This window comes from Pungitius pungitius, chromosome 4, assembly GCF_949316345.1.
Source record: "Pungitius pungitius chromosome 4, fPunPun2.1, whole genome shotgun sequence".
In the NCBI taxonomy this organism is placed as follows: domain Eukaryota; kingdom Metazoa; phylum Chordata; class Actinopteri; order Perciformes; family Gasterosteidae; genus Pungitius; species Pungitius pungitius.
In genome coordinates, this window is record NC_084903.1 from 17,413,368 (window position 1) to 17,437,286 (window position 23,919).

The 23,919-nt window shown below is 44.1% G+C and overlaps 1 protein-coding gene across 3 annotated transcripts in view; it reads right to left on the bottom strand.

Annotated features, from left to right (window-relative positions):
• The window catches only part of nfatc3a (nuclear factor of activated T cells 3a), a 46,059-nt gene that overhangs the window by 1,574 nt on the left and 20,566 nt on the right, over positions 1 to 23,919 (bottom strand). For all 3 annotated transcript variants that reach the window (XM_037486220.2, XM_037486231.2, XM_037486212.2), the window contains exons 4-9: positions 17,015 to 17,214; positions 16,385 to 16,557; positions 15,789 to 15,929; positions 12,772 to 12,827; positions 12,509 to 12,635; positions 9,548 to 10,645 (exon numbers count right to left, since the gene is read on the bottom strand). In XM_037486220.2, coding sequence (XP_037342117.2) covers positions 9,548 to 10,645; positions 12,509 to 12,635; positions 12,772 to 12,827; positions 15,789 to 15,929; positions 16,385 to 16,557; positions 17,015 to 17,214 — 1,795 coding nt within the window. The remainder of the gene's footprint in view (positions 1 to 9,547; positions 10,646 to 12,508; positions 12,636 to 12,771; positions 12,828 to 15,788; positions 15,930 to 16,384; positions 16,558 to 17,014; positions 17,215 to 23,919) is intronic.

Consider the following 23,919-nt stretch of genomic DNA (forward strand, 5'->3'; position numbering starts at 1 on the left):
ACCAGCAGGTGTCCCTGTGCATCTGGAGTTTGAGGCTTCCAAGTTTCTCATCTTCTCTCGGCCCAAACTGACAGAAAGCCCTGAAACCACAGGTGGACATAAAGTCTGGGTGAAGTACAAAGTCCTGGCCAGCAGAGGGCGGTGTTGTGTAATGTTGATTTCCTCGCCAGACTGACATGTTTTACTAAACGCAGCAAAGAGCTCAAGGTGGAAAAAACTTCAAGTCAAAGGTGGCAAAGTCACAGAGATACAATAACTCGACACGTGTCAAAAGAGAGAAACTATTCCATTCACTAAATGGGTCTTTTTTGCGTCGCCACAGCTCGTTGACTCCTATAAACAGTCCCGCACGGGCCGGCACACCGGCGGGGCCGCTATTTCATTACAGCTCAAAAGGTTCTGTACATTCCCTCAAGGCCCTTCATGGGGTTAGTTATCATGTGGAGGCACTGGGGAGGAACACACTGACTCAGTCTAGGCCTGATTTTAAAAAAAAAAGGGTCACCCCTCCTCTGCGCTGCTGCTCTGTTTTTCAGGCGCCAGCATGAGATTGTTTTACATCTGCTGCCTCCATCCAGTATTCACACAGGGACCACAAGAGACACAGCGGGGAGCTAGTAAAAAAAGTGCAGCCGTGAAATAAAATCAACTTCAAATACTCGGTGGTGAGGAAGACACAAGGACAGGCCGAGGCGTGGTCTGGTGAAGTCCATGGAAAATGTGAAGTGAGCGTTCCTTTTTTTCCCCCCACTGTAATGAAACGGTTAGCCTTTGTCTCCGGGTGTTTTTGGAGGGGACGTTTGTCTGGTCAGAAACAGGCTGGGTAAACTGGTTTTGGGAGGGTGCAGCAGGGACCTCTGGCTCAGTCTGATGCTGGCAGGAGTTGCAGGTAGACCTGTCTGCACACGACGGCTCTTCTCCCCCCCGCCTACCACAGAAATGTACTTTGAAAAAACACACAATGCCTAGGCCTTAATAAAATAAATAAGAAGGATAAAATAAAATAAAACCAGGGCGCACAAGGACGACTCAGTTATGAACTGAAAAAAAACCACATTTAGGTTCTACAAAAAGCTACACAACCGTCACCAATTCAGTCAAATCCAATAATCCACACGCAACCGTTTCAGTTTCATAATCTCTTCAAACTACAGAGCGTTCAAAATCAGTTTTAACTTCAACTTGTATTGGTATCGTAATGTAACGGTTTAACTTGTGCTGTGGTGAACATTCTGCTATATTTGTGTTTTCTGCTGCTTGCTTTTGTGTCTGGCCACCATCACTCACATCATCCTGTTAGCGTGGGAGGCTCTTCCTTTCCCATGTCAACTACGTTCACACACAAACGCACGCACGCACGCACAAACTCACACTCACAACACCACCACGCACTTATGTCACTACACTGTGTATCAAAACAAACATTTCATTTCGTATATATAACACCAAAGGTACACTATTCAACACAAGGGGACGGTTTTACCAATTGAACTGTACTGCTTACGGAGGACTACAGGTTTCCTTTACAGGCCGTGACCTTTTGAAAGACAAGTGGTGAAAGTGAGCTCGAAATGAAGAGCATCTCACTGCTGTCGAAGGACCCTCAGAGCAGCTGTATGCAGTAAGAAGCCAGCGCAGCAACTGTCAAATGGCCACACCAATTTAGGGAAATGAATTTATAAATAAGACATCTTTTACCACAGGACAAATGTGCAGAATATCATGACGAGATCCACCCTTCAGTCTGTATCAAAACTGATCATATAGATATATATACATCAGTATATGGTTTTAATTTCAACCCTAATAAATGAAGTTTGCGTTTGCGGGCCTTTGGTAGACTGTTATGTGGTAAACTGTGTTGATTCACGGGAGTCAATGTGCTCGAGCACCACAGGAATATGAAGAGCATCGTGCGAAGTGCGACAAACCGACATCAAGTGGGCGTCTGCAGAGCGCGGATCACTTTCCGCTCAGCTGTTAAGATGCTGTTGCAGAGGCAAACATTAATCTATCGTCTGATAAATCAGGAGACACTGCGTGCAGCTACCGTAAAAAACCCACAACTTCATTATTTATCAAGGGCATCATTACCCTCATTTCCTCTTTATGAGACTCTCTCGGTTGTCTTATTTAAAAAAGGTGCCGGAAGAGGTTCTCCCACACAATGTGTCGAAAACATTTTTGTTCGGCTTAACTCTCGATATCACAGCTGCGCACAAATTTGGGTGACTTGATTGGGGGCGTTTTGAGGGAAATAATGGACATACGGTACCAGTGCAACATTCGGACACATTTTGGCATTTAATTCAATGAGAAAGTGCTTCCAAACTGTTATATGGTACTGCATTTTGTCTCAAAACAGTCACTGGAAAGCAGGAAGACCTCATTTTTTCTGGTTTCCTTGCGAAAAAAATTGAAGAAGACAGAAACTAGATCTAGATGTTGAACCCTGATCCGATATTTTACATAAAACAGGGCTTAATTTTCAGATATCAGTAAGCAGTAATCTGTGTTCCACACCTTGATAAAACAGAAGTGTAGTAAAAGAGAGTTTTGAGTCGAGGGTTTCATATGCTGATGGAGTTTGTCTCAGATTTCCTGGTATTGCTCGTGATTCGGCGCTGCCTGCCATCGGCAGGGAGACTCAGAATGGCTCAGCCGGGAGGGAGATCCTCTGCATATGACTGGGAGGGGGGCTCCCCAATTTAAGTATACATCAGCAGTCAGCAGACCTTCACCAACACTGCAACTGCTACTTCTTCTTCTTCTTCCTCTTTTAATTAGGCTTAAATGAGACGGATCCTTTCCCTCTGTGCTGGTGGCTGTTAAGGTGTTTAGTCTCAGCCTGCAGCCGGGTGTCATCGCTGCTCCTTTTACGGGGCATGGAATGGGTCATCATTAATGTCCAGACTGATCTTTAGCACCAGGCTTCTTTGTGTTTTAAATGTGGCTTGAATATCTTCCACTTTTGCAGTTTTTTGCTGCTTAAAAAACAAGAAAATGCGTTGCTGCAGAAACAAAAAGTACTTTCAATCTTCACGTGCAGAATGAATTGTTGAACCGGAGATCCTTTAATCTTCCCGGAGATTAAGTTTAACCTCTCCCAGGAGACCACTATGATTGGGTGATCTCTCGCCTCCGTTCTCTGAAGTGCACGTCAAAGTAGGTAGATTTTCCATAATGCAAAACAGTAGATGGGCATTCGGTATGATAACCATGACGAGTCTAAATGGAAAAACGATGATTAACATAACCCTTGATGACACATTGAAAAAAGTTCCCTGACATGGCTTTAGAAAACATTGCTCTGGCAGTGCAGATTAAGCAAACAACTCAGAAAGATTGACTGATCCCTGAGTCCAGCGAAATGAAGACAACATGCCACAATGGAAAACATTTGTTCAAAAACGAATAAGAAGTGAGAGAGCCCATCGAAGCACAGAGTTTCCACTCGCAGGTCCCTGTGATAACATGCACAGAGCCCCAGGTAGAAAACGTGAAGTGAAAACCCACTGAGCGATCGCGCACTCACACACACGGTGGAAAGAAACGCTCATTTGGTGGAACTTGTGTTGAAGTCTCGGGGCTCGGCTCCGTTTAAGCTCACTCCGGGTTAACTCGTTTAACTGCTGCTCTGAGATCTGTTCCTCATGAAATTCAGTGAGTGGGTGATGGCACATAGGTCTTTTTAAGAAGTTTCTCAAAGTCCCTCGGTCCTGTGAATCATCGCTGGATTTCCCATTGCGACGTGACGGTAAGTGATTCAAAGGACTCCGCTCGGCAGATGACCACAGGACCGGGCTTCGGGGAAGGGAAAGTACACCGGGGCCCAAAAGGGCCGCCGGCAAAGCTCGTTACGGCTGTTAATAACGGCCGACGCCGTGGTGTTATCAGCGTGGTGTTATCAGCGCCATGCCCGAAGAGTCTCTGGTGCCTAAAGCCACTGGAAGTGTTCCACTAACCCAGTAGAACTGCAACCAGCAATTACTTTCATTATCTAAGTAATGTCAGAAAATAGTCAAAAATAGATCCCGACAGCCGAGGAGCCAATATTTGATCATGTTTTGCACTTTTTGTTGATGAAATATCTGACGATCAACTCATCGTTGGGTTTTTACACACTATGCATTCAGCAAAGGCAAAATCGACCTCACTCCCGTTTTCATAACAATTCAGTAAGAGCATTTTTGGAATAGTGAACTAAATAGTGAAAGTCGATGCTCTCGTCCCTCCGTGCTAAGGGGTTTCCAGGCCTCCCCTCCTTCTGTCCACAAAAGAAAGGCAGCGTCTCCCTGGCCTCTGCCAAGACCTCGCCGCTTCACTCGCTGAGACCTTAATTGTATGGAAAGATGACACGGAAAGTTCGTTTCCATTTGTTTCAGGGGCAAAATCAAGCAAATGTTTGCCATTGCCTTTAACAAGCGGCGGCAGCATCTGATTGAAACATATTTTCCTCCCGCTGTTGTTTTTTTGTTGTTGAAGCCAATCGAATCAAGAGCTCTGTGTTATTACTCTGGCTGGTTAATGGCAGCATGAAACCTCAGAATGAGGTGCCCCCACATACATAAACAACAACAGTATGATTTTTATTTGGTTGTTTTATAAAAAATAATCAGTTAAATTAACTACAGACATGTTTACAATTGTCCTGTTGTTACACACAAATACGTTATCATAATGGAAAAGTTGACATTTTTCAATGTCCCTGGTGATGTGGTGAATTCAAGGCTTTTACACTGTTGCTGAATGATGGTTGTTGATCTTTGGGATGGCAGTAAAAAAATTAGGAAAGTTCAAATAAACTTTTCAGGCCTTTTCCAAAGAAAAATATAGAGCCAGGATCATTTAAGAAGGTTGTCAAAGGTCATTTCCAAGTTTCATTTCATGTATAATTTAATTTGGGATACAACTGGAGTCGTATTTCTCAACACCTGTCAGAGGGGAATCCAATGTTCCCTGGCGTTTTCTCCCGGTCTCACCAGCCAACTCCTGAGAAATATATCCAAGTCTCTTTTTTCTGGATTGTTAGATGTTGGCTTCTTCAGCACTCGGTTTACCTCATTTAGGCCTTCTGCCTTGTCGCTTCATACAGGGAGCCTGTAGTCGGATTGCGGGCGGAAAGCAGCTGCCTGTGAGACGACTCAGCCTTTGTCTTTACAGGACAGCTACCTGTTTGATATAATATTGTACTTTATAGTCAGACATGATCCCGTTATGGTGGAGAATGAGATGAGCAGAGCATCACCACTCTCTGCTTTTCTGATAAATATCAGGTTGCAGCGAGGAGCCTGACCAACGGCTAGCGTCTCTGTCTCTGTCCCTCGAGGGGACAAAATCCACTTGCACCGCCAACGCTCACTAGTTAACATTCAGTGAACGCATTCACTATCCAAATTCTCATCCAAATCTGGGCAATAAAGCAAATCATAATAATACATAATTCACTGCACGTGAACTATCGTGCCTTGTATATTTAATTACATCTTCAATATAGGATGCTGTAGCTCCCTGTGTGTGTGTGTGTGTGTGTGTGTGTATTCGTTTGTGTCATTACCCAGTGTGTGTCTCTCACATGGAGTACAGGCGGACTATTATTAACCCTACGTGCCAAGTTCGCTGTTTGAGGCAGCTGTGGATTTGGGAAGGGCGGGGCCAACAAAAGATCAGCTTTTGTTGTGAACACACGGCGCGCACACATTACAGACACCCCAGTAGGTGCTTACACACGTACACAACCACACACAAACACACGTGGTATCCCTTCCCATCAATGCTCTGCAAACATTGAGATGATTCATTGCTTAGAAGCACAGGGGGGGGGGGGGGGGTTCATATTCTGTCGCCATGACAGCGGCAATCATCGTAACAGGAGTAACGTTTCAGGGCTTTGGCAAACTCTCGCTGGGGACTGAATGTAAAAAATAATAATAATAATAATAATATCCTTTAAGTCCATCAATTATCTCTGCATGTTGAACCCCGTAAAAAAACATTGAATTAATTGAATTAAGGTGCTGACACGCCATCTCTTTGCTGAATGTGCCAAACTGTCACCACGAAAAAACGTCCTTTATAATATGAAATAATGCCACACCCGGCACTTCCGTTTCCATTCACACGTCATAGCAGTAGATATACCGTACATAAAGCTACACATCTTAACAACATTCGGTTACAGTACCAGTCGTTCTCATTCAATTCAATACTGCACGTCCCGTAGTGCTCGGTTCAAAAGGTTGTTAAAAAAGGTCTAACTTACATATTTATTTATTTATTTATTTTTTGAAGAATGAAATGACCAAGTATAGACTTCACTTTAATGTCAGATGCCAAGCACATTTCAGATTGAATGTCTCGGCTGAGTGACCCTACAGTGGGGTTGGATTAAGACCTTAGTCTGTCCATCTGTCTGTCAGTCTGTCTTCTCACCTCCTGTGTCTTGATTCGCGCACGCACGCACGCACACACACACACACACACAACATCAAACAGATACACACAAACACAATACCCCATCAAACACACACACACACACACACACACACACACACACACACAACGACACACATCTCAGGCATGATCTGGTGTGCGTCACATGGGCCATCTGCTCGCTAACCGGGGCAGTTTTCTACTCGCTAGCATTTGTTTTCCCTCTCGTGCCACTGACAGACGTCTGCGGTTCTACTGCAGTAGCTCACTTCATGGATAATGACGGCATGATGGAATAACGATCAATCTCAGCTTTCTACAGGTCACAAAATAGTTCAAAGTCTTCCAAAGCTCATCCAATGTTTTAATAAGAGGAGGAGAGTGGGTGACAGTAGAAACAATTGTGAGTGAGAGAAAATCACGAGCTTGAGGAAGTAAATTTTAAAGGGCAACATGTCAATGTATGTATGAATCTATTGCTATTTATGCTTCAATGCCCATGCTGATTTGTCTCTCTGTCTGTCTGTCCAACTGGGGCCAGCATGGTCTACTTAAAAGAGTGTGACCTGCTAAAACTGGGAGCTGTGTATAAGCTTCACATTTCTACGTAGAAACGTGGCCTACAGAGCTGGTCCGACACAGAAGGCTATTTTTAGCCACAGGCTCAAAGGGAGCGCTAACAAACTTTTCTCACACTTCTTCTGCGTTGCACAGCCAGCTACTGGCCTCTGCATGTGCGATGGAGAGAGGTTGACTAAATGTGAGCTTTAGTTTCCAGGAAATAATGTCTGAGTAACCCCATTTTATGAGTTCACATGGAAGCCTTTAACGTTTTTTTTCAATTGCTAAGAAGCATTGTTCAATACTCAAACCACATTTTCAAAACTCTTCACAGATTCAGCGACACACGTGTATACGAACATAACTATGAATAATATTTCATTGCTTTCAGACAGAATGCATTCAATCACCATATTTTTTCAAAATCCACCAACACATTTTTCATTCGTACTCCACAAAGTGCAAAACACTGTATTTGCAGGATATTTTTCATATGCTAACACACTGCTTTCAAAACTGATAAAACCACATTAAAATCAGAATGATGACAAATTTCATCAACATTTCTGCAGTAAGTATTTTGAAATATAGAACATCTTTGGAGGAAATCAAAGAATTATCAGTCCAAGCTAGCAATTTCAGCTCAAAACCGACCCAGGAGTCCTGCTTTAGTCTCATCACTATGTTTCAGTAAAAGGTGACAGCTTGAAACTGATTTTGTTTGGAAATATGGATCACAGAAGACAGGCCGGTGGGGGAAGAGGAGTGATATGAGAGACAGCGTGTGGAGGACAAAGGAGAGGAAGACCAAGAGCGGTGATATCTGATGAAATTCAGTAAATGTTGTGAACATGGCCTCACTTTGAGAGGCCGGTCTGAGGCTGCACCGCTCAATAGTTGCATCAATACTACAAATTTTATTTGCAAAACCCCAGGTGAGAAGATACATGTTACAGTAAGATACATAGTTTACATTTTGAAACCTATTACAATACAGTAATTGTTGTCTTTTACTGTAGAATCCAACAGTTGCCTTAGAGAGGAGGGAGAGGCTGAAACTTTTCAAATGTGCTGGAAAACAAATTATTTTGGATTCATTCTTATTACATAAGTAGTAGGAGTTTTGAAAGTGTGGTTTCAGTATTGAACAAGGCTTCTTAGCAACTGAAAAAAGTATTAAGGGAAGACAGAAAAGGGACAGAAGCTGTTTTTTCTCTGTGTTTACAGAAGTCTAAATATGTGTCTGGACAAGTATTACGTACTGATAAACTTCAGTGGTGGTTGGCTTTTCCCACATGACTTATTGACAATGTCCCTGTGTTAATTAGGGCAACCCTTGCTAGCACACAATATCACACCTCCCTCGCGGCCTCGCCAGGCTATTCATTAACTCTAAACCTTTAAGACCCTTATCTGAATATGGCACTAGGGTTAACACAACCAAGCGAGGCAGATAAGGAAGTGGACTATTGGGAATAACTTGGACACACATATTTTAACAAAATAGGTGGGGTTCATTTAAGAGAGCCGAGAGCTATTAAATGCATGTGCTGACTTCACTGCCAATTGTTAAGTCAACAAGTTCTCCTGAGCGTGCTAATTAGAGGTGTTAATGCATGTACACACACGCTCACATTCACACAATCGCATGTAGGATACAGCAGCGCACAAATTGGAGTTTCATGGTTGCAAGTAGCACATAATGATGCAAACCACTCCCCTTCCCCAGATCCAAGAAGCTAAAAACTGCAGTGTAATTAGTCTCCAAAGCCTCGTGCCAGAGATACACAATAGCAGTTTTACTAGTATGTCTTTTTATATAAGACTACACTTATGTGTATGTGTTACTTAAGGGGACATATTATGAAAATTCCACTTTGATAGTGATTCTACACATTCATTTGGCAGTCTAGCAAAATGAATGCTAGAACGCTGGAGAAAAACAACTTGCACGTTTCTTTGTGATTCAATTAAAACAACCAAACCAGGTGCTAAAACTGACCGTTTAAGACAGAAGGAAAAAAGAAGGAGTTATTCACTCAAACAATATAAGAAAAATGCTATGCTTCCTTAACATCAAAGCATGTGAACTCAAAACACAAGTATGCGTCTTAAAATGAGCATTATATTCCTACTTTAATGCTAAGTTACCGGAGCCCTCAGTAATGAACCATTGAGCATGACTGTGCGCTACAACGACAGATGAATGGATATCACCAGAATCAGGCACTTGGAATACTACTGGTATTGTTTCACATCACCAGGCACAAATTTGATCACTCAGTGGTACAATGTGTAAGACATGTGATGGTTCACGGATGGATGTGATATATATCTGGTGCATATAATGAGAGCAGGAAGTGTGACTGAAACCGGAGAATGCGTATCAGAGCCAAAACAATAGGAGGTATGTAATTACTAGGGCGCTGTAAAAACTTGATGCCATCTCCCTCCATAAATCTCAGTGCCTTTTCTGCTTGTTTAAGACCATTAGAGAGAAAAACACCAAATGATCGTGCAGCCCCATAGATTAATATAAATATACATATCTTACCATCGTCCAGCGTGATGTCCTGTAGGCCGATGGAGCGGAAGGTGGGCTCCCTCTCCTCTGGCTCCTGTTTGATGTTCGGCGTCTCTCCGTCCGGTGAGAACGGCCCATGAGGACTCAGAGGGTGAACAAGAGGCCCTGCTGCCACCGGGGACAGGCTGGCCACGACTGGTCTTGTGGCCTGGGGAGAGGGCTGTCCTGAACGCTGCTGTTGCATGGCCCCCAGGGGACTGCCACCAGAGGTGGGGGAGGATGAGGTGGAAGACTGGTAGGGCAGCGAGTGGAGCTGAGGGGAGGAAGGCCCAGAGTTGGGAGAGGGGATCATCCTTGGAGCAGGGGCGCTAGACGGTGCGGGGCACGAGGCAGACCTTTGACCTACAGGGTGGTAGCCCATAGCTCTCTGCAGTTGGGAGGAGTGCTGCCCTGCAAGCAGGTGGCCCCCGGGGGACGGGACCCGGGTGGGACTTAGGGAGCAGTGGTAGGTGTGCAGGTGTGGGGATGAGTGCAGGTGTGGGGAGGAGGGCGCGAGCATGGGTTGCTGGCTCTGGGGGGATCCGGCAATGGGGTTGGTGGTTGAAGAAGAGGGAGCTGATGGCGAGGAGCAAGCGGGGGACGGGTACACCATTCCCGTGCTTATTGGGTGTGACACTGCACTGGGGCTGTGCTGAAAAGGCATCCTCTCGTAGCCATGAGGAGGAAAGCTGCCCTGGCCGTTGAAGGGCAGGCTGTGGCTGTGACTGTGCTGCATAGACTGGTAGGAGGGCCGGGGAGGAGCAGGGAGAGGATCAGGGGCAGGGCTCGGGTGGAACGTCATGTGGCAGTCTGCAGGGGGGTGGTGCAAGCTGTGACCCTGGAGGTGAGGCAGGTGCTGGAAAGATGGAGAGCCCAGGGAGGAGCAGGGGGCCTGCAAGGGTAGCAGGCCAGGTCCGGTGCCGGTGGCCAGGCCGTGAGGAGAGCTGGACAGAAGGTTGTCCGATGGGTGGCACTGCTCGGGAGAAGGCAGCTGGGGACGCACCAGGCTGGCAGGATGTGCCAGGGGCATGGACATAGGGGGCACTGCAGAAAGGTCCAGCTCTTCTCTATGTTCCTGCTTCACCATGACTACAAAGAGAGAGGTTTGCACATAGAGAAGGAGGAAGAGAGAGGGCACGAAAGAGGAATGACAGGAAGGATGAAAGAGAAGAAGAAAAAAAACACATGGTCATTTAGCTTCATTTCAATAAAATACTGAAGGAAAAGAACTAAACATGAAGTGACACTGCTGCATATGATTCAGGTGCAGAAGTTCAGTGACGGCAAAAAGGGCTCTCCAGTACATCCTTAAATATGTGGTTTTGAAGTTTAAATATGTTTTCTGTAAAACCTGAAGATCACAAGAATCTGAAGGCACGAAGGTATGTCTGAGATCTATGATTTGTGAGACGGCTCACCTTCCAGATGAAAACAAAAACATAAAAATAGTCACTTGTCAATGGTAAATGGGGCCATTCCTTTTCACTTTGTAAGCTCGGAGCACTGCTATGCCAATCAGTAACCCATTTCCCAATCTGGCGCCTTGTGACGGAGAGTTTTATTTTTATCCAGCTCTGAATTAGAGGGACAGCATATGCTGTCAGTCCGGGTGCCATCATGTGAAAATGTTGTGTGGTAAGAGAAGGCGAATGCCCCGAAGCCCAGATCAGACTGACAGCAAAACGAGTTCAGTGCCGATGCCCTTCACTCACCCCATCATGCCTCTGGGATTCAGAGGGATGGGGGCACCCAAAGGCCAAACAGTATTTAAGTCAAGTCAATTCTGTTAAAAAAAATTGGAGCCAGAGGTATATCAAGGATGAGAGAAGGGTATCATAACGATGTCTGGGTTGTTTCATGTTTACCCAGCATTAATTCAGGCGCTAAATTGAACAGGTTCAACAAAGAACTACTTATTCTAAGAAAAAAGACATTTTGTACTCCAATTTTCTCAGAATGCATCCTCAAAAGGGGCCAGGGCTTCTACAGCCCAGCCCACGGTTTCTGTTCGCCACAATAAAGCAGGTGGTGTCCGTGGTGACACTAGTGGTTTCAGCATCCCAGCTTGACTGACGGAGCAGGGTTACTCTGCCTCGCTCCGATTGGCTGGCCGGATCTGTCAACGCCGAAAACAGGAACTGCCAGTGCCGAGTGGGCGTGCTTGCAAACAGAAGGCTGGGTGTGTGGAGGGGCAAGGTCGCTTATATACGTGCGCGCACACAAACATAAACTACACACTGTTGTGGTAAGACTCGTGTTCGGATAGGTTGTACAAAATGCTCACATTTCATTATATTCCGCCAACGCTGTTTTCAGTTTGACTGGCGTCAAGAGGAAAATAACACAACAATGTTTAACAATATCAAACAGCAGCAATGTGACTTTAATGAAAAACACTGAGGAAACTTTTCAAATAGAGCAAAGAGTTTCCTTACTGATAAATTAATTATATCAAAACCACAACTAATCTAGTAAACGTTTCTTATAGAGCAAAACATTTGCATCATAAAACCCTACACAACTATAGGTTAAAAAAAAAGGTTAGTTCAGGAATCGCAGTAGGGCTCACAAAATTTGCAAGTTTGCAGGTGTTAATGTTATAGTTAGTGGAAGAGCCCCCTCTAAACCACAGCGAGGCTTCGTTGGAGAGAGAACGAGAGAAAAGGGGTTAGTGAAACCCCCGTGGAGAAGTGTGCGACATGAGGAACACGCTACAACTGTCTCTGCTGTCAGTCAAAATCTTCTCGTTACCGTGGAGATTAACTACAGCAGGAAGCAGTGCACCCAAAGGAATGCAAAGTAAAGCTTGAGAGGATCTCTTTGTGTAAAAGTCTGTAAAATGATTTGCAGGAAAGTTAACAATGATCTCAAATCCTTACAGTATCAATGCAAGCTGCTAAAAACAGATGGCCAAAGATTTTTTCAAAAAGTCATGACAACATCTCATCTCACCTGAAAGGTAAGTGAAGCGTTGGGATTGGCTCCTTTTCCGCTTGCCATTGCAGACATAGAACTGCACCTGCACCGCTGAGCCCACAGACTTACTGTGGTAGGGAGGGACCTCCACCACAATGCACGACTACCAAAACACATTTAACATTATTAACACACAGCCAATGCCAACAAAATACAAATACCATTTGCTTAAATCAATAGAATGTTCACATTCTTTAAATACCTTTAATTACATTTATGTAGAATTTCTGACAACTTACTCCTTGAGTTTTCTCGTGCATTATTTTTGCTTCAACTTCCCATTGTGGTCGTCCATCTAGGAGGAATGGTGAAGAATAAAAATGTAAATGCACAAACCAATGATAAGCCCACTGCCATAAACAAGCAGAAACATATATAGCAGAAAATATTACAAGTTGAAACATTTACTGTAGGTGCTTCAGAAAATACATTTATGCTTCCTGTCACTCTCAACTCTGTTTCTTTATATTGACATTAAACCTCAAAATCACAAGAAAAGCACCACCATTTGACGGAGGACATCAGGAATGAGGTCTGGTTAAAACAGAGTTGAGGAGAGTTGGGCGGAATAGAAACGCAGAATACAAAACCCTTGTATCCTCAAACACGAAAGCTGCTGTCACATTCATCCAAGCCCCTTCAAATCACACTGTTAAAATGAATGCGAACGACTGAGACAAAGGCAGTTCTAAACCCAGGGCACACAGGGTCACAGATGGCTACAGTTTTATAATTTAGACTACTTGTTATTCATAGTGTGCTATTTTTCAAATTCCCTCATTCGGAGTAGCTCCCTTTCTGTTTTCCTAAAGATGATTTCAGTGTTGAGTGCCTTCTCAAACAAACAGGGCTTAAGAACCAAGCGAGGCTTTGGTAAAGTACACAATTTCACTTAGTGCTGGGGAACCACGAGACATCCAAATGATGTTGTTTTTAAACAACTAGAAGCCGAACGGAGAAAATCCTTGCAGCTATTAAATAGTAATTAAATGTCCAAATATCCTGCTGTTTGTCTTGCCTGGTTAAAATTATGGAGAGCAGTGGAATAATGGCATTTATTTTAAAATGCACACTTCCAGGTTTCTGGCTAGAAAACATCCTTTCCATTTTTCCCCTCGTTTTTTCCTATGAGGGATCTAATTATTTGGCCAGACATCTTAAGGGCAACCGGTTGGATGGAAGCAGTTGTGGTTAAAACACTGAGAGTATTGCCGTGTGGTTGGAAGAAAGCACAGTCCTCTCAGCGTTGAGTAGAATAAAACCTGACTTAGTACTCCCCACTGCAGTCTCTCAGTGGAGTCCGATTCATTTGTCACAGTGCACAAGTCTCCTTTGCACCTGCATGGCCTCTTCCTCAAAAGACAAAGGATTCCCCCAAATGTCAGGCATCTTTACATGTCTGCAGAGGGGTCTAGTCGATGCGAGAGGATTATAAAAAGCACTCAACTGTAAGCCTGGTAAAATTGATGCCATTAGGCGTCCTACCCAAACCCACACTCTACTGTAGTTAAAGCCGGTGACACACCCGTGCTAATCTCACCCTAACAGCAACCTGTAGTCACAGAAATCCACTCGCACATCAGCCATTCATTCACCACTAAGACACACTCTCTATTGTGATGATGACAGATTTTTTTTTTCTTTTCGTTTGGCAATGAGCAGAGGACCTTGAATTTCTTTGCGACTGACAGCAGTGCATTATTGCAGTGCGGCTTGTTGACATTCAAAAAGCAGGGAAAAAAGGGGCCCACATGCCCTGTCAGACAACAAGCACCAACAGGAGCCTCATACCTCAGTGAGACAATGACTCGGATCAGCGAGACAACGCTTCACACCCCATTCAGAGGGTAAAAGAACGGTGATTACTGTTCAAGTAGTGGCCAACGGCAGTACACAGTGCACATGTTTTACTAGTCACTATTTTTGAGGGGCGGTCTATTGCTTTTAAAGCCCAGTCCCTTTCTAAACAATCATCATTGTGAATTTTAAATACACAAATGCTATGCACAAAAAGAGATAAAGTATTGCATTAGGGTTTGAAATTGATTTGCTTGTGACTAGGATCTCGTACAAACAAATGTGAGTAACTCTGTTTCAGTGAATAGCAAAGTCCCTTCCTTGTACCATCCAATCTATTTGTACCAGCCACAATAAGTCAGTCGCTCTGTTATTGTCTTTCAATTATGATAATGGTGGAAAGATTTCTGTCACTGCCTTTCTTTCTTTTCTTCCATTCCTGTACTTACGCCAATCAGTGCCTTGTTACACTAAATCAGGCGGATTAGTCATGATGAGGGGGGATCATTTACACAAACCAATCCCCGCTTTTAATATTCTTTCCCTGTCTGCAGCACGAGGCCCAGCTTTACTCCCTACCCAAGATGCACCTCTCTAAGATTTCCACTTGCTGCTGTGCTGTGAAGACGTGACCATCAGTGAGCTGTTTCACTACTGCTACTTTTCTATGCCATGCTTCACATGAAAGAGCTACAGACATTCCTCCGCGCTTCTTTTTCCCCTTACAAAATCCCAGAGAATGGCTGCCACTGACAAAAACAACTCCACTCCGCTTTCTGCCATGTGTGAACTTGATTCTGTTTCCCTACATCACAAAGGTACCTCAGGCAGGCAGGGACTGGCTCTACGAAAGTTGGGAATCTCTGTATTTTGATTACTGGGTGATGCACTAAAGTGAAAAGGATAAGGTAGAGAAAGACAAGTGGCTTAAATGAAACAGAAGGACTAGAAAATTTAACTGAGCAATCTCTTCAAACTTTGCATTTCTTAAACTGATAAAAGCATCCAGTCAAAAATACTCAATTCAGTATAATGTTCTTGAGTAACTTGTCCGAGTACGTAAACTAGGTGTGGAAGTTTTTCCTTTTTGACTCACTACACACACAATACGTGCCGATAACTGCCTCAAGCCTGCTTTATTGACAGTATTTCAAGCAGACATGAATCTGGTCTGCATTCAAATTAATACCCTGTGGTAAAAAAGGAGACTTGTCGAAGCTAAGATAATGATACAGGTTTGGGTTTTTTATTATATCCCTGCAGATGTGTATCAGTCATGACTACTATAAAACCTTTATAACGTGAACCATTGTCACTCACGTGTAATATTAAACAAAGAAATCGGTCAAACAAACATGAAACATGATTTTCTTTTTTTTTTTCTATACACTTAAAAGAGGACAAATTGTTTCTGCGGGGGTGTTTCAAGGGTAAGCTGCAGCGCAGATACAACACTTACCTGGGCCTTTCTCCAGGAAGATCACCTTGGACTCTGGGAAGAAGTTGGAGCCGGTGATGACCATCTCTTCTCCCCCGCTGACCAGACAGCTGGTCAGGCTGGTTTTGTCAACCTGGGGCAGCTCCTGAGCCGAGCGCTGGGCTGGGAGGGACGCAGCAAGGGTCGTGGAAAAAAGGAGGATGATCATTCGCTGAGCTGTGTTCATATACACGGCAGGTTCGTTTTTTGTGGCGGTAATATCGAAGTACTAAAATATGAGCAGACATTTACAGGAGCACTTTATGACACTAAATTGTCAAAAATATGGCCTCAAAAATGACAGTGACAAAAATGACAGTAGTATCACACAGCGTCAACAAAAAAGAAAGCGTTTTTTAACATTTATCAGACGTTTATCAGACGTTCTTATCTGAAAAGACTTTCAATGAGAGCAAACAGTAGATTAAAACAACATATCATATCTCCCGACTGAACTTGCTAATAGTAGAAGTGTGTGGAAAGGTTTGCATGTGTGTGTGTGTGTTTTCGAGTGAGTGGTTTTCTGAATGAACATGTTTTGGTGCGATTGCGAGACCGGCTGGGAAGTTGACACTTACAGCACTCCACAGGAATAGAGGCCGCCTGCAGCGACAGCACCTTCCCGTTGGGCTGGGGGATGTGCACTCTGAACACCACGCGGACCCGCGTGTTCTTCCTCCCGATATCCGTCTCCCCTTTCCGCAGCTCGATGTCTGAGTTTCGCAGCTTAAGGATGCCAGCACAGTCGATACTGCAAGGTACAGGGAAAAATAGTTGGCTCCATATGGCACCACTGGGATGGCAATCCCCAAGACATGCATAAGTGGTGATGGCATAGGAATAATACCCCCCCCCCCCCGAGCCCAGCAGGGGATCAGCAATGAGAGGCTAATGAAGTGTTGAATTAAAAAAATAAAAATGTCTGTTTATATGATTTATTACACCTACCGGATGCCTTTCTGAATTACAATGTAAATGAAAACAGAACTTATTATTATTTTTATATTATTATCATTCTCATGATTTATAGATTGCACTTCTGCTCCATGGCAAAAATTGCTTAAATTTGGAAAACCTATTAAAGTCTCCTTTGGAAGACGTAACACCCCTATTGATCATAAACATGGTTCTTTTTTTCCCATGACAGGGCTTCCTTCACGGTGGTAAGCTCATAACAGCAATATAACCGTGAAGTGCTTCACACTTACCCGGCGGACATGTTGTTTTCAGGCAGGAGAGGAATTTCGAGAACTTTGGTGCTGGAGACTATGATTTCTTGGCTGGCTGTGGCTACGGTTTTCCCAGTAATCCGGTGCACCTGGTAGAAGGCGTGCGGCCTCAGGTAACGGTCGTCTGCTGTTCCGATGAACATCTGCAGGTTGATGGGCTTCTCACTGTAGCCATCGAGCTGAGACGCAACAGAGGGAGGAGGAAAACAAAACAAAAACACATGTGAGTTCTTGGGGTCCAGGGGAGAGGTGTGAACTACTCTCTTCATTTCCACTACCTTTTCTGGAGGGAATCTAAATGTCAGGTTGAGAGGGCTTTGCACATTTCTTGCAGGACCGCTGGAGATTCATCTGGCGTTTTGGCCTCCAACCAGTTTGCCACTGATGCTTTCAACTAAAAGACTTTTTAGACTTGTTTTTCCCCCTTTGCACGCCTACCCACAAAAACCTTACCAGGGGCTTGAACTAGACCAAAAAAAAAGTTGCACTGTATCTGCATTTGGTACCACAAACAAAGAGGAGTTGGCTTTAGGAGGTTATTAGAAGAGCAAAATGCTTGTGTGCAAAATTCATCATGTCAGTTAATAACAAATAAGATTACAGCAAATACAGTAGTTCTGATTGCTGCCCCCCCCCTTCACCCCAGTTCACCGTTGCAGGAAAAGTGCTGCGCGTCAGTCAGAGACAAGAGAAAGACGAAGAGGAGAGCACAACCATTCCTCCTCCGAGGAACAGAAAAACACACACCACACAATCCCACCACTGTTATAATGTTGTACTTGGCAGGCCAGGCCAAGCCAGGTCACCCCCACCCCCTTTTCTCCCCCCAACACGCACATATTCCCATCACAACCCACACCTTCAGCTTGGATGGAGGGCAGCCCGTTGAGCTGAACAGAAAAGAACCAGGCCATTCATTGCTGTTTCAAACCAGAAAGTGCCAAGCCTCAACTCCACCACAGCTGGCCACTGACCCCTTCCTCCCAGCAGGTCTGCGTCACACACCGCTGTGTCAATGTTTGGGAGCTTGGGATTTGTCATGTGCTGTTCCAAAACCAGCTAAAATTAAAAAAAAAAAATTAAATTGGACAAAATCAGGCCTTGGAAAAACAAAAGTACTAAATGTGTGCTTGGTTTCACAATATTGACTTTCTCTGAACCTGGTTATTGAATGGAGGTTGCAACGGGATTATTAAATGCAATTTATTTCCAGGAAGGTGTATTGGAATCAATGGTGAAATTGGTGTTCATGGGAACTGTGTTTCATGATCGTATCTTCCGGTCTTTCTTGACCGTTCCCCCCTAGTATAAGAAGTTAGGGTACGGAGCACCTATGTTGGGTATGTTCAACTGAGCTGTGGAAAAACTAGAAATGTGCTGTGTTTACAGCTGGTTGTGTGAGAGGACGAGCCTCCAGAGGCAGATACTTAAATGTGTAAATGCTTCACTGTTCAGCTGAATAAAAATCTAAAGGGGTTTCAGCTACCATGGTCATTACAGGGAGTTTTATACTTAACACAGAGTGTAACATAATTCATTTTGTATGTATCTTATGACTTTGCCAGAATAAAGCATTGTTATATTTCCAAAAAGGAAGTGGCAATTAGAATGACGTGTTACACAGGGAAAGGTTTGTTTATCTGTGGATATAAATCAACTACTGTGCTGACTCTTGAGGGTTTTTGTTGGCTTTTAAAATTGTATTTCCAACCCTGAGGCTTGGTTTTGATGCAAAAACGTCCCTGCCCGTGCAATGTTGGTACTCTTCCAGAAAATCTTCCATGTATTTGAACTGCAGGATGGACATGTCTGAATTTGAATGACTGACTAAACAGATCAGTAATCCACGTGTGTGTGTGTGTGTGTGTGTGCGTCTGCGTCGCTGTGCTTTGTAGACTGCTGTTAGTTACTGTAGTGCAGATGGTGTTGATGGTGCTGCGAGGGGGCAAAATGAAATCCCTGACAAGACGATGACCAGATCAGGACGCCCCCCTCGTCCCACAAAAGTATACATAAACGTATGCAAATTCATACGTAAACGTAGGTAAATTCTGAACTTGAGCCGAGCGCAGCAGCACAGGGAGGTGATCCCACACTTGGCAAACTAGAATCTGAACTCATGCAAAATGTATTCCCGAAGTAAGTTGCACCAACAGCATGAGCCCCGCATAACAACCAGTAATGGGTTCATCTTTGGAAACCACATTAGATCTTAAGAGCCACATGAAAAGGCAATTCCTGCCAGTAACAATCTAACAGGTAATTATGCACCGCAGTCTGAATGGATGCATGGCTATAAATGACACCTTCATTCTGGATTCAAAGAGACACTGAGTCACAGGAATCAACCGTCTTGCCGGTTGGGTTGTTTGTTTTATGATCTCTGTCTGCACAGTGTGGAAGTTATCACATAGAGAGTGAGTGTGTGTGTGTGCGTGCGTGTGGGCATTGGGCTGTGTGCATGTGTGTGCGTATGTCAATAAATCAGGGGCATGTTTATTCACAGCACCATGTGTGTTCCAGACGGCATAAAATAAGTTAACAGTGTCTGGAGGAATGTATCCGTAAGAGAGGAAAGAAGGGCACAAAAGAATGGAAAGCGTTGACGGGTGTATGTTAGAACACACTTAAAGGCAAGACAAAACTGGGAATGAAAATAAGTACTTAAATGTACTGTGAAAAAGCAGTAGTGAGTGTTACCAGTCTTCCTTGACTGCCAAAGCCCCACTCATACTTATACAAGCACTGCAAGGAAATGCATTATGAGGAAACAAAGGCGGAAAGTTTGATAAAGATAAATACTCATTCAAATGTAGAATTATTTGTTCACCTCAAATTCCTAAAGCATTTGTCTTTGTGAAATGCTTGAACATGTTTGAGAGAAGTAGGAATGAGAAACAAAAAAAACGCTTCCTCCGAAAAGTCAGGGAACAACCAAGCGCAACCACTTGATCGTGAGGACTTTTCTGGTGGGAGTATAAACCAAGCGCTTCCCCTTCCATCTCTGACTCCCTCTCTCTCTCTATCTCTCTGTGTGTGTCCTCTTTTACTCTCCCTGCTTGTGCGGGAGCTGGTGTGGAGCAAGCGTGTTGACAAACATACACGTAGCAGACCAGGAGTTCTTTCCAGATCAAAACAATCCACCAGGAAACTGATCAGAGGAGGGAAAATAAAAAGCTCACTTCAGCAGCCGCGGTGAATCAACGGGGCTGTTAGCTCACAGAAGCATGCCACAAGGGCGCTTTAATCCAGTCACGGACACAAACTGTTTTCTGTTGGATTTTTGCTCAATTCCTTTCAATTTGTTTCATTTCGATAATTGTAAAAATACGAGTAGAGTCACCTTCAAAAGTAAACTGTACAAAGTGGCAAAACTGATTCAGTCAACAATAACTAAAGACATTTAAGCCTCCCAACAGGCGACTGGCTCAAAGAAAAACATTTGCTTCAGCAACAAGGGCTCAACACATGGTGGGGGTACACAAGGGGTGGAAGTTAAACTGGAAAAGAAACATTCCAGAGCAGGTGGGATGCTGCTAGTACCAGTTTCTTTCAGACACCATAGTACGATCTTCATTGAACTCAGTCCCTCCCAAATTTGCAAATCAACTCATCATCATAAGCTCTCAAACCCTACATTAAACACACCTTGTCAGTGCTTGTGGCAAAAGATGCCGCGAGTTCCTCAAATAGCAGGACGAGAACATTTCAGGGGGCTATTTGCCATCAGTTCACAAAATGGGAAAAGCTTCACCTGCAAACAGTGGGACATGAAAACAAACACACACGGATGGTACCATTGTCCTGGCGGAGGGGGGCATCTTGGCTGTGAAATGAACAAGGCGCACACCCTTGACTCGTTTCGCATTCCTGACCCCCCCCCCCCCGCTCCTAAATCTATGCTTGAGTGTGAAATACCATAGGAGGGTGGTCTCTGCACTTTTAACTTGCCTGTCATGAGTTCAGCCCAGCTGGTCAGTCACAGAGGCCAGATACAGATTGTTTTTTAGATGAAACCACACTGACATTAAAGCCCGGCACATGGCGCAGGGCTCGATGAAGCCTGAACTGACTTACAGTCCGATTGACGCTTCTGTGATCCAATTTAGGATGAATTCCCTCACCTAAAATAAAACCACTGGATACGGTTACATACTCAGCTCCTACTAAATAAAGTCCCCACCTATTTTTGGCCTTCATCTGTTTCACTGATCCAGTAATACGGGGGGGGAGAAGATACCCCCCATTACCGTGTACAAGCACAAACAGGCAACCATGCACACCCACAAAAAAAATGTTTAAACTTCCTTATCCAAATAGAGTAAAAAAATAAGAGCAGGTCTGGGTTCTTTAAGACTTTTGGGAGCACAGCACCTGCAGCGAAGCCCACTCTGTTTGAGCTACAGCTACCTGCTAGCATCCCTCCTGCCAAACCATATACTATTCTCCACTTCTCCTCATTTAAGCCTCTCCTCTTGTATTCATTTTTCATCTTACTTTCCTCTTCCTTACCTTTACCCTTCCTAGCCTGACCTTCCTTGTTACATCCCTTCCTACTCTCTCCTCTCGGTCCCTGTCCTCTTCTCTCACCCACCTTGGCTCCAGCCCTATGCTGTAACTCAACACTTTCTCACAGCGAGCGCCTGACTCTGCCAAGTTGTTTCCCTGTGTTGCTCCACGGTTGCCATGGTGAGGCCCTCTCTGCGAATGCAGGAGTGTGTGCGAGCGTGTGTGTAATGACCCAGCAGCTACGTACAATCACATTGGTGTAAACTACAGCCCTGAAGCCCGTGTTGGATGGTGGGTGTGATAGAATGTGTGAGTTTAAGGACACTAACCTTTAGCTTTGTATGTGTGTGTCTGTGAGAGAGAGAGCGAGAGAGAGAGAGAGAGAGAGAGAGAAGCTTGCACGTGTCTGCAACAGACGAAAAAACAAGCGCAATGGTGGTCAAGGTCACCAGTGGTTTCCCTCCTGTCACACTGTAGCACCTCGACCTGGGATCTATGGACACAGACGCACGCGCACTGACACACGCACACAGCTTACACAAGCTTGCTGTTTGCCCAGCACACAGGGGAGGGCAGAGAGAGCCGGGGGGGGGGGGCAGTTGACTGTTTATTTAAACAAGGTCAATGCGCACGCATATGCACACACACACAAGAGCGTTTACTGTATACTGCATGAGGGCTGTATATGGCATTGCTAGTCTCTCTCTCTGTTCCTCTCTCCCTCTCTCTCTGCCTCTCTCTTGCTGTGTGCTAAGCCTGATTACAACAAATGAGAGCCAAGCTTCCAACATGTTTATATGAAATGCACCTCCAGGGCAAGGCAGCATTAGACAAATCAAAAAAAGCCAGTTCACACAGTGCAAACTGCCTTGGATTGTTGTGTGTGCGTTTGTGCGTGTGTCTCCTCATTATGGCTGTCACTCTACTGAAAGAGTTCTTGTGCTGCACGTTTTTGTGCACCATATCTGACATCCCTTTTCTGTTGTGTCTGCCTGCCTCAATGTGTAGCAGCAGGTAATACCAGAGGGGCTCCTTATATTTGTGTGGGTGCAGTCAGCACTCAATTAAGCTGTTTAAATACGCACAAGGATACCTCAGCAAGCCAGAGAGGCTTTGGACTTAGATGTCTCCTAGCAACAGGTGTACCGATTATGGTCTGCAGCTAGTCCCAGAAGAATGGCTAAAAACAAGTAGACAGCCTAGCACAGGCAACGGACTATTACTGTAAAAAGATCAGGAGGGCAATCATATTATACAAATATTATATATACAAAAATGTAGAACCTTTTACAAATAACTTTCTGAATGTTGGTAACATTTAATCGTCCTTATCGTGTGATGTTTTTAAAGTATCATCAGCCCTGAGCTTCTGTCTTTGCACAGGAATACATGGGATTTCTCACAGAACCCTGAGCTACCAATCACGCCCGTTAAAACAATTCAATGTAAACATGGCCGTGATTTTTGGCCTTTGTTTGTCTGGCTAGTGTACATACAGAAAGTACAGGAGCAGGCTGCTATGCTGGTAAAGGCTTTATGATACCCATCTGTCTTTAGTCCCCTGATCAGCTGCTGCTCGACCCCCTCAAATCGGTCTTATTAGCATTAGCCGACACACTCTCAACACTCAGCACTCATCTTAGTACAAGTTAATGTGACGTAGGATTTAAAAGGAAAATCTACTGCTTAATATGTTGTGTGACGTTGCATAACAATAAATCCTTTAAACTAAATATATATATATATATAAATCTGACTGAGGTCTTCAAAGGGCTCGGTGTGTCTGGGGCCCAAAACCGCGAGTTAGAAGTCACTGGCCCTGAAACGGATTCTCAACTGAGCTATTAAATATGACACAGGCACGCTAAAGTATTCCTTGATACTGAGGCTGGCAGATAAGCAAACAGTAACTGAAGAACTGGGAAGATGTTGAAGGGAAAAAGTTCATGACAAAATTAAAACAATATTTCCCTGCCAATCAAAAAATTCAGTCAAAAGCACTTTTATGATCCTTTATGACTTCAAAACAAAATATCAATTGAACAATTCCATAATACAATAATAAAAACATTAATTTGAATAGAAATCCAATTTCAAAACAGAGCTTCAAGTCACAAAGCCAGTATCTCAGAGGTCGCTTGACCACAATCTGATCACTGAGACACCTGTTGGGACTCCCACCAAAAGGGAGTTGAGCAATAAAAGGCAATAAGAAACCAGGCAGTGGTGCCAACATGGCAGGAAAGAGACATCCTTGAGTTTGTAAACAAAGCTGGGGCTTATATAAAAGTTTTTCAATGCCTTTTTCATGTACAGATCAAACTGGTCTCCGCTGTGTGATAGTATAGGAGATTGGTGTGAATGTCAAAGTAGAG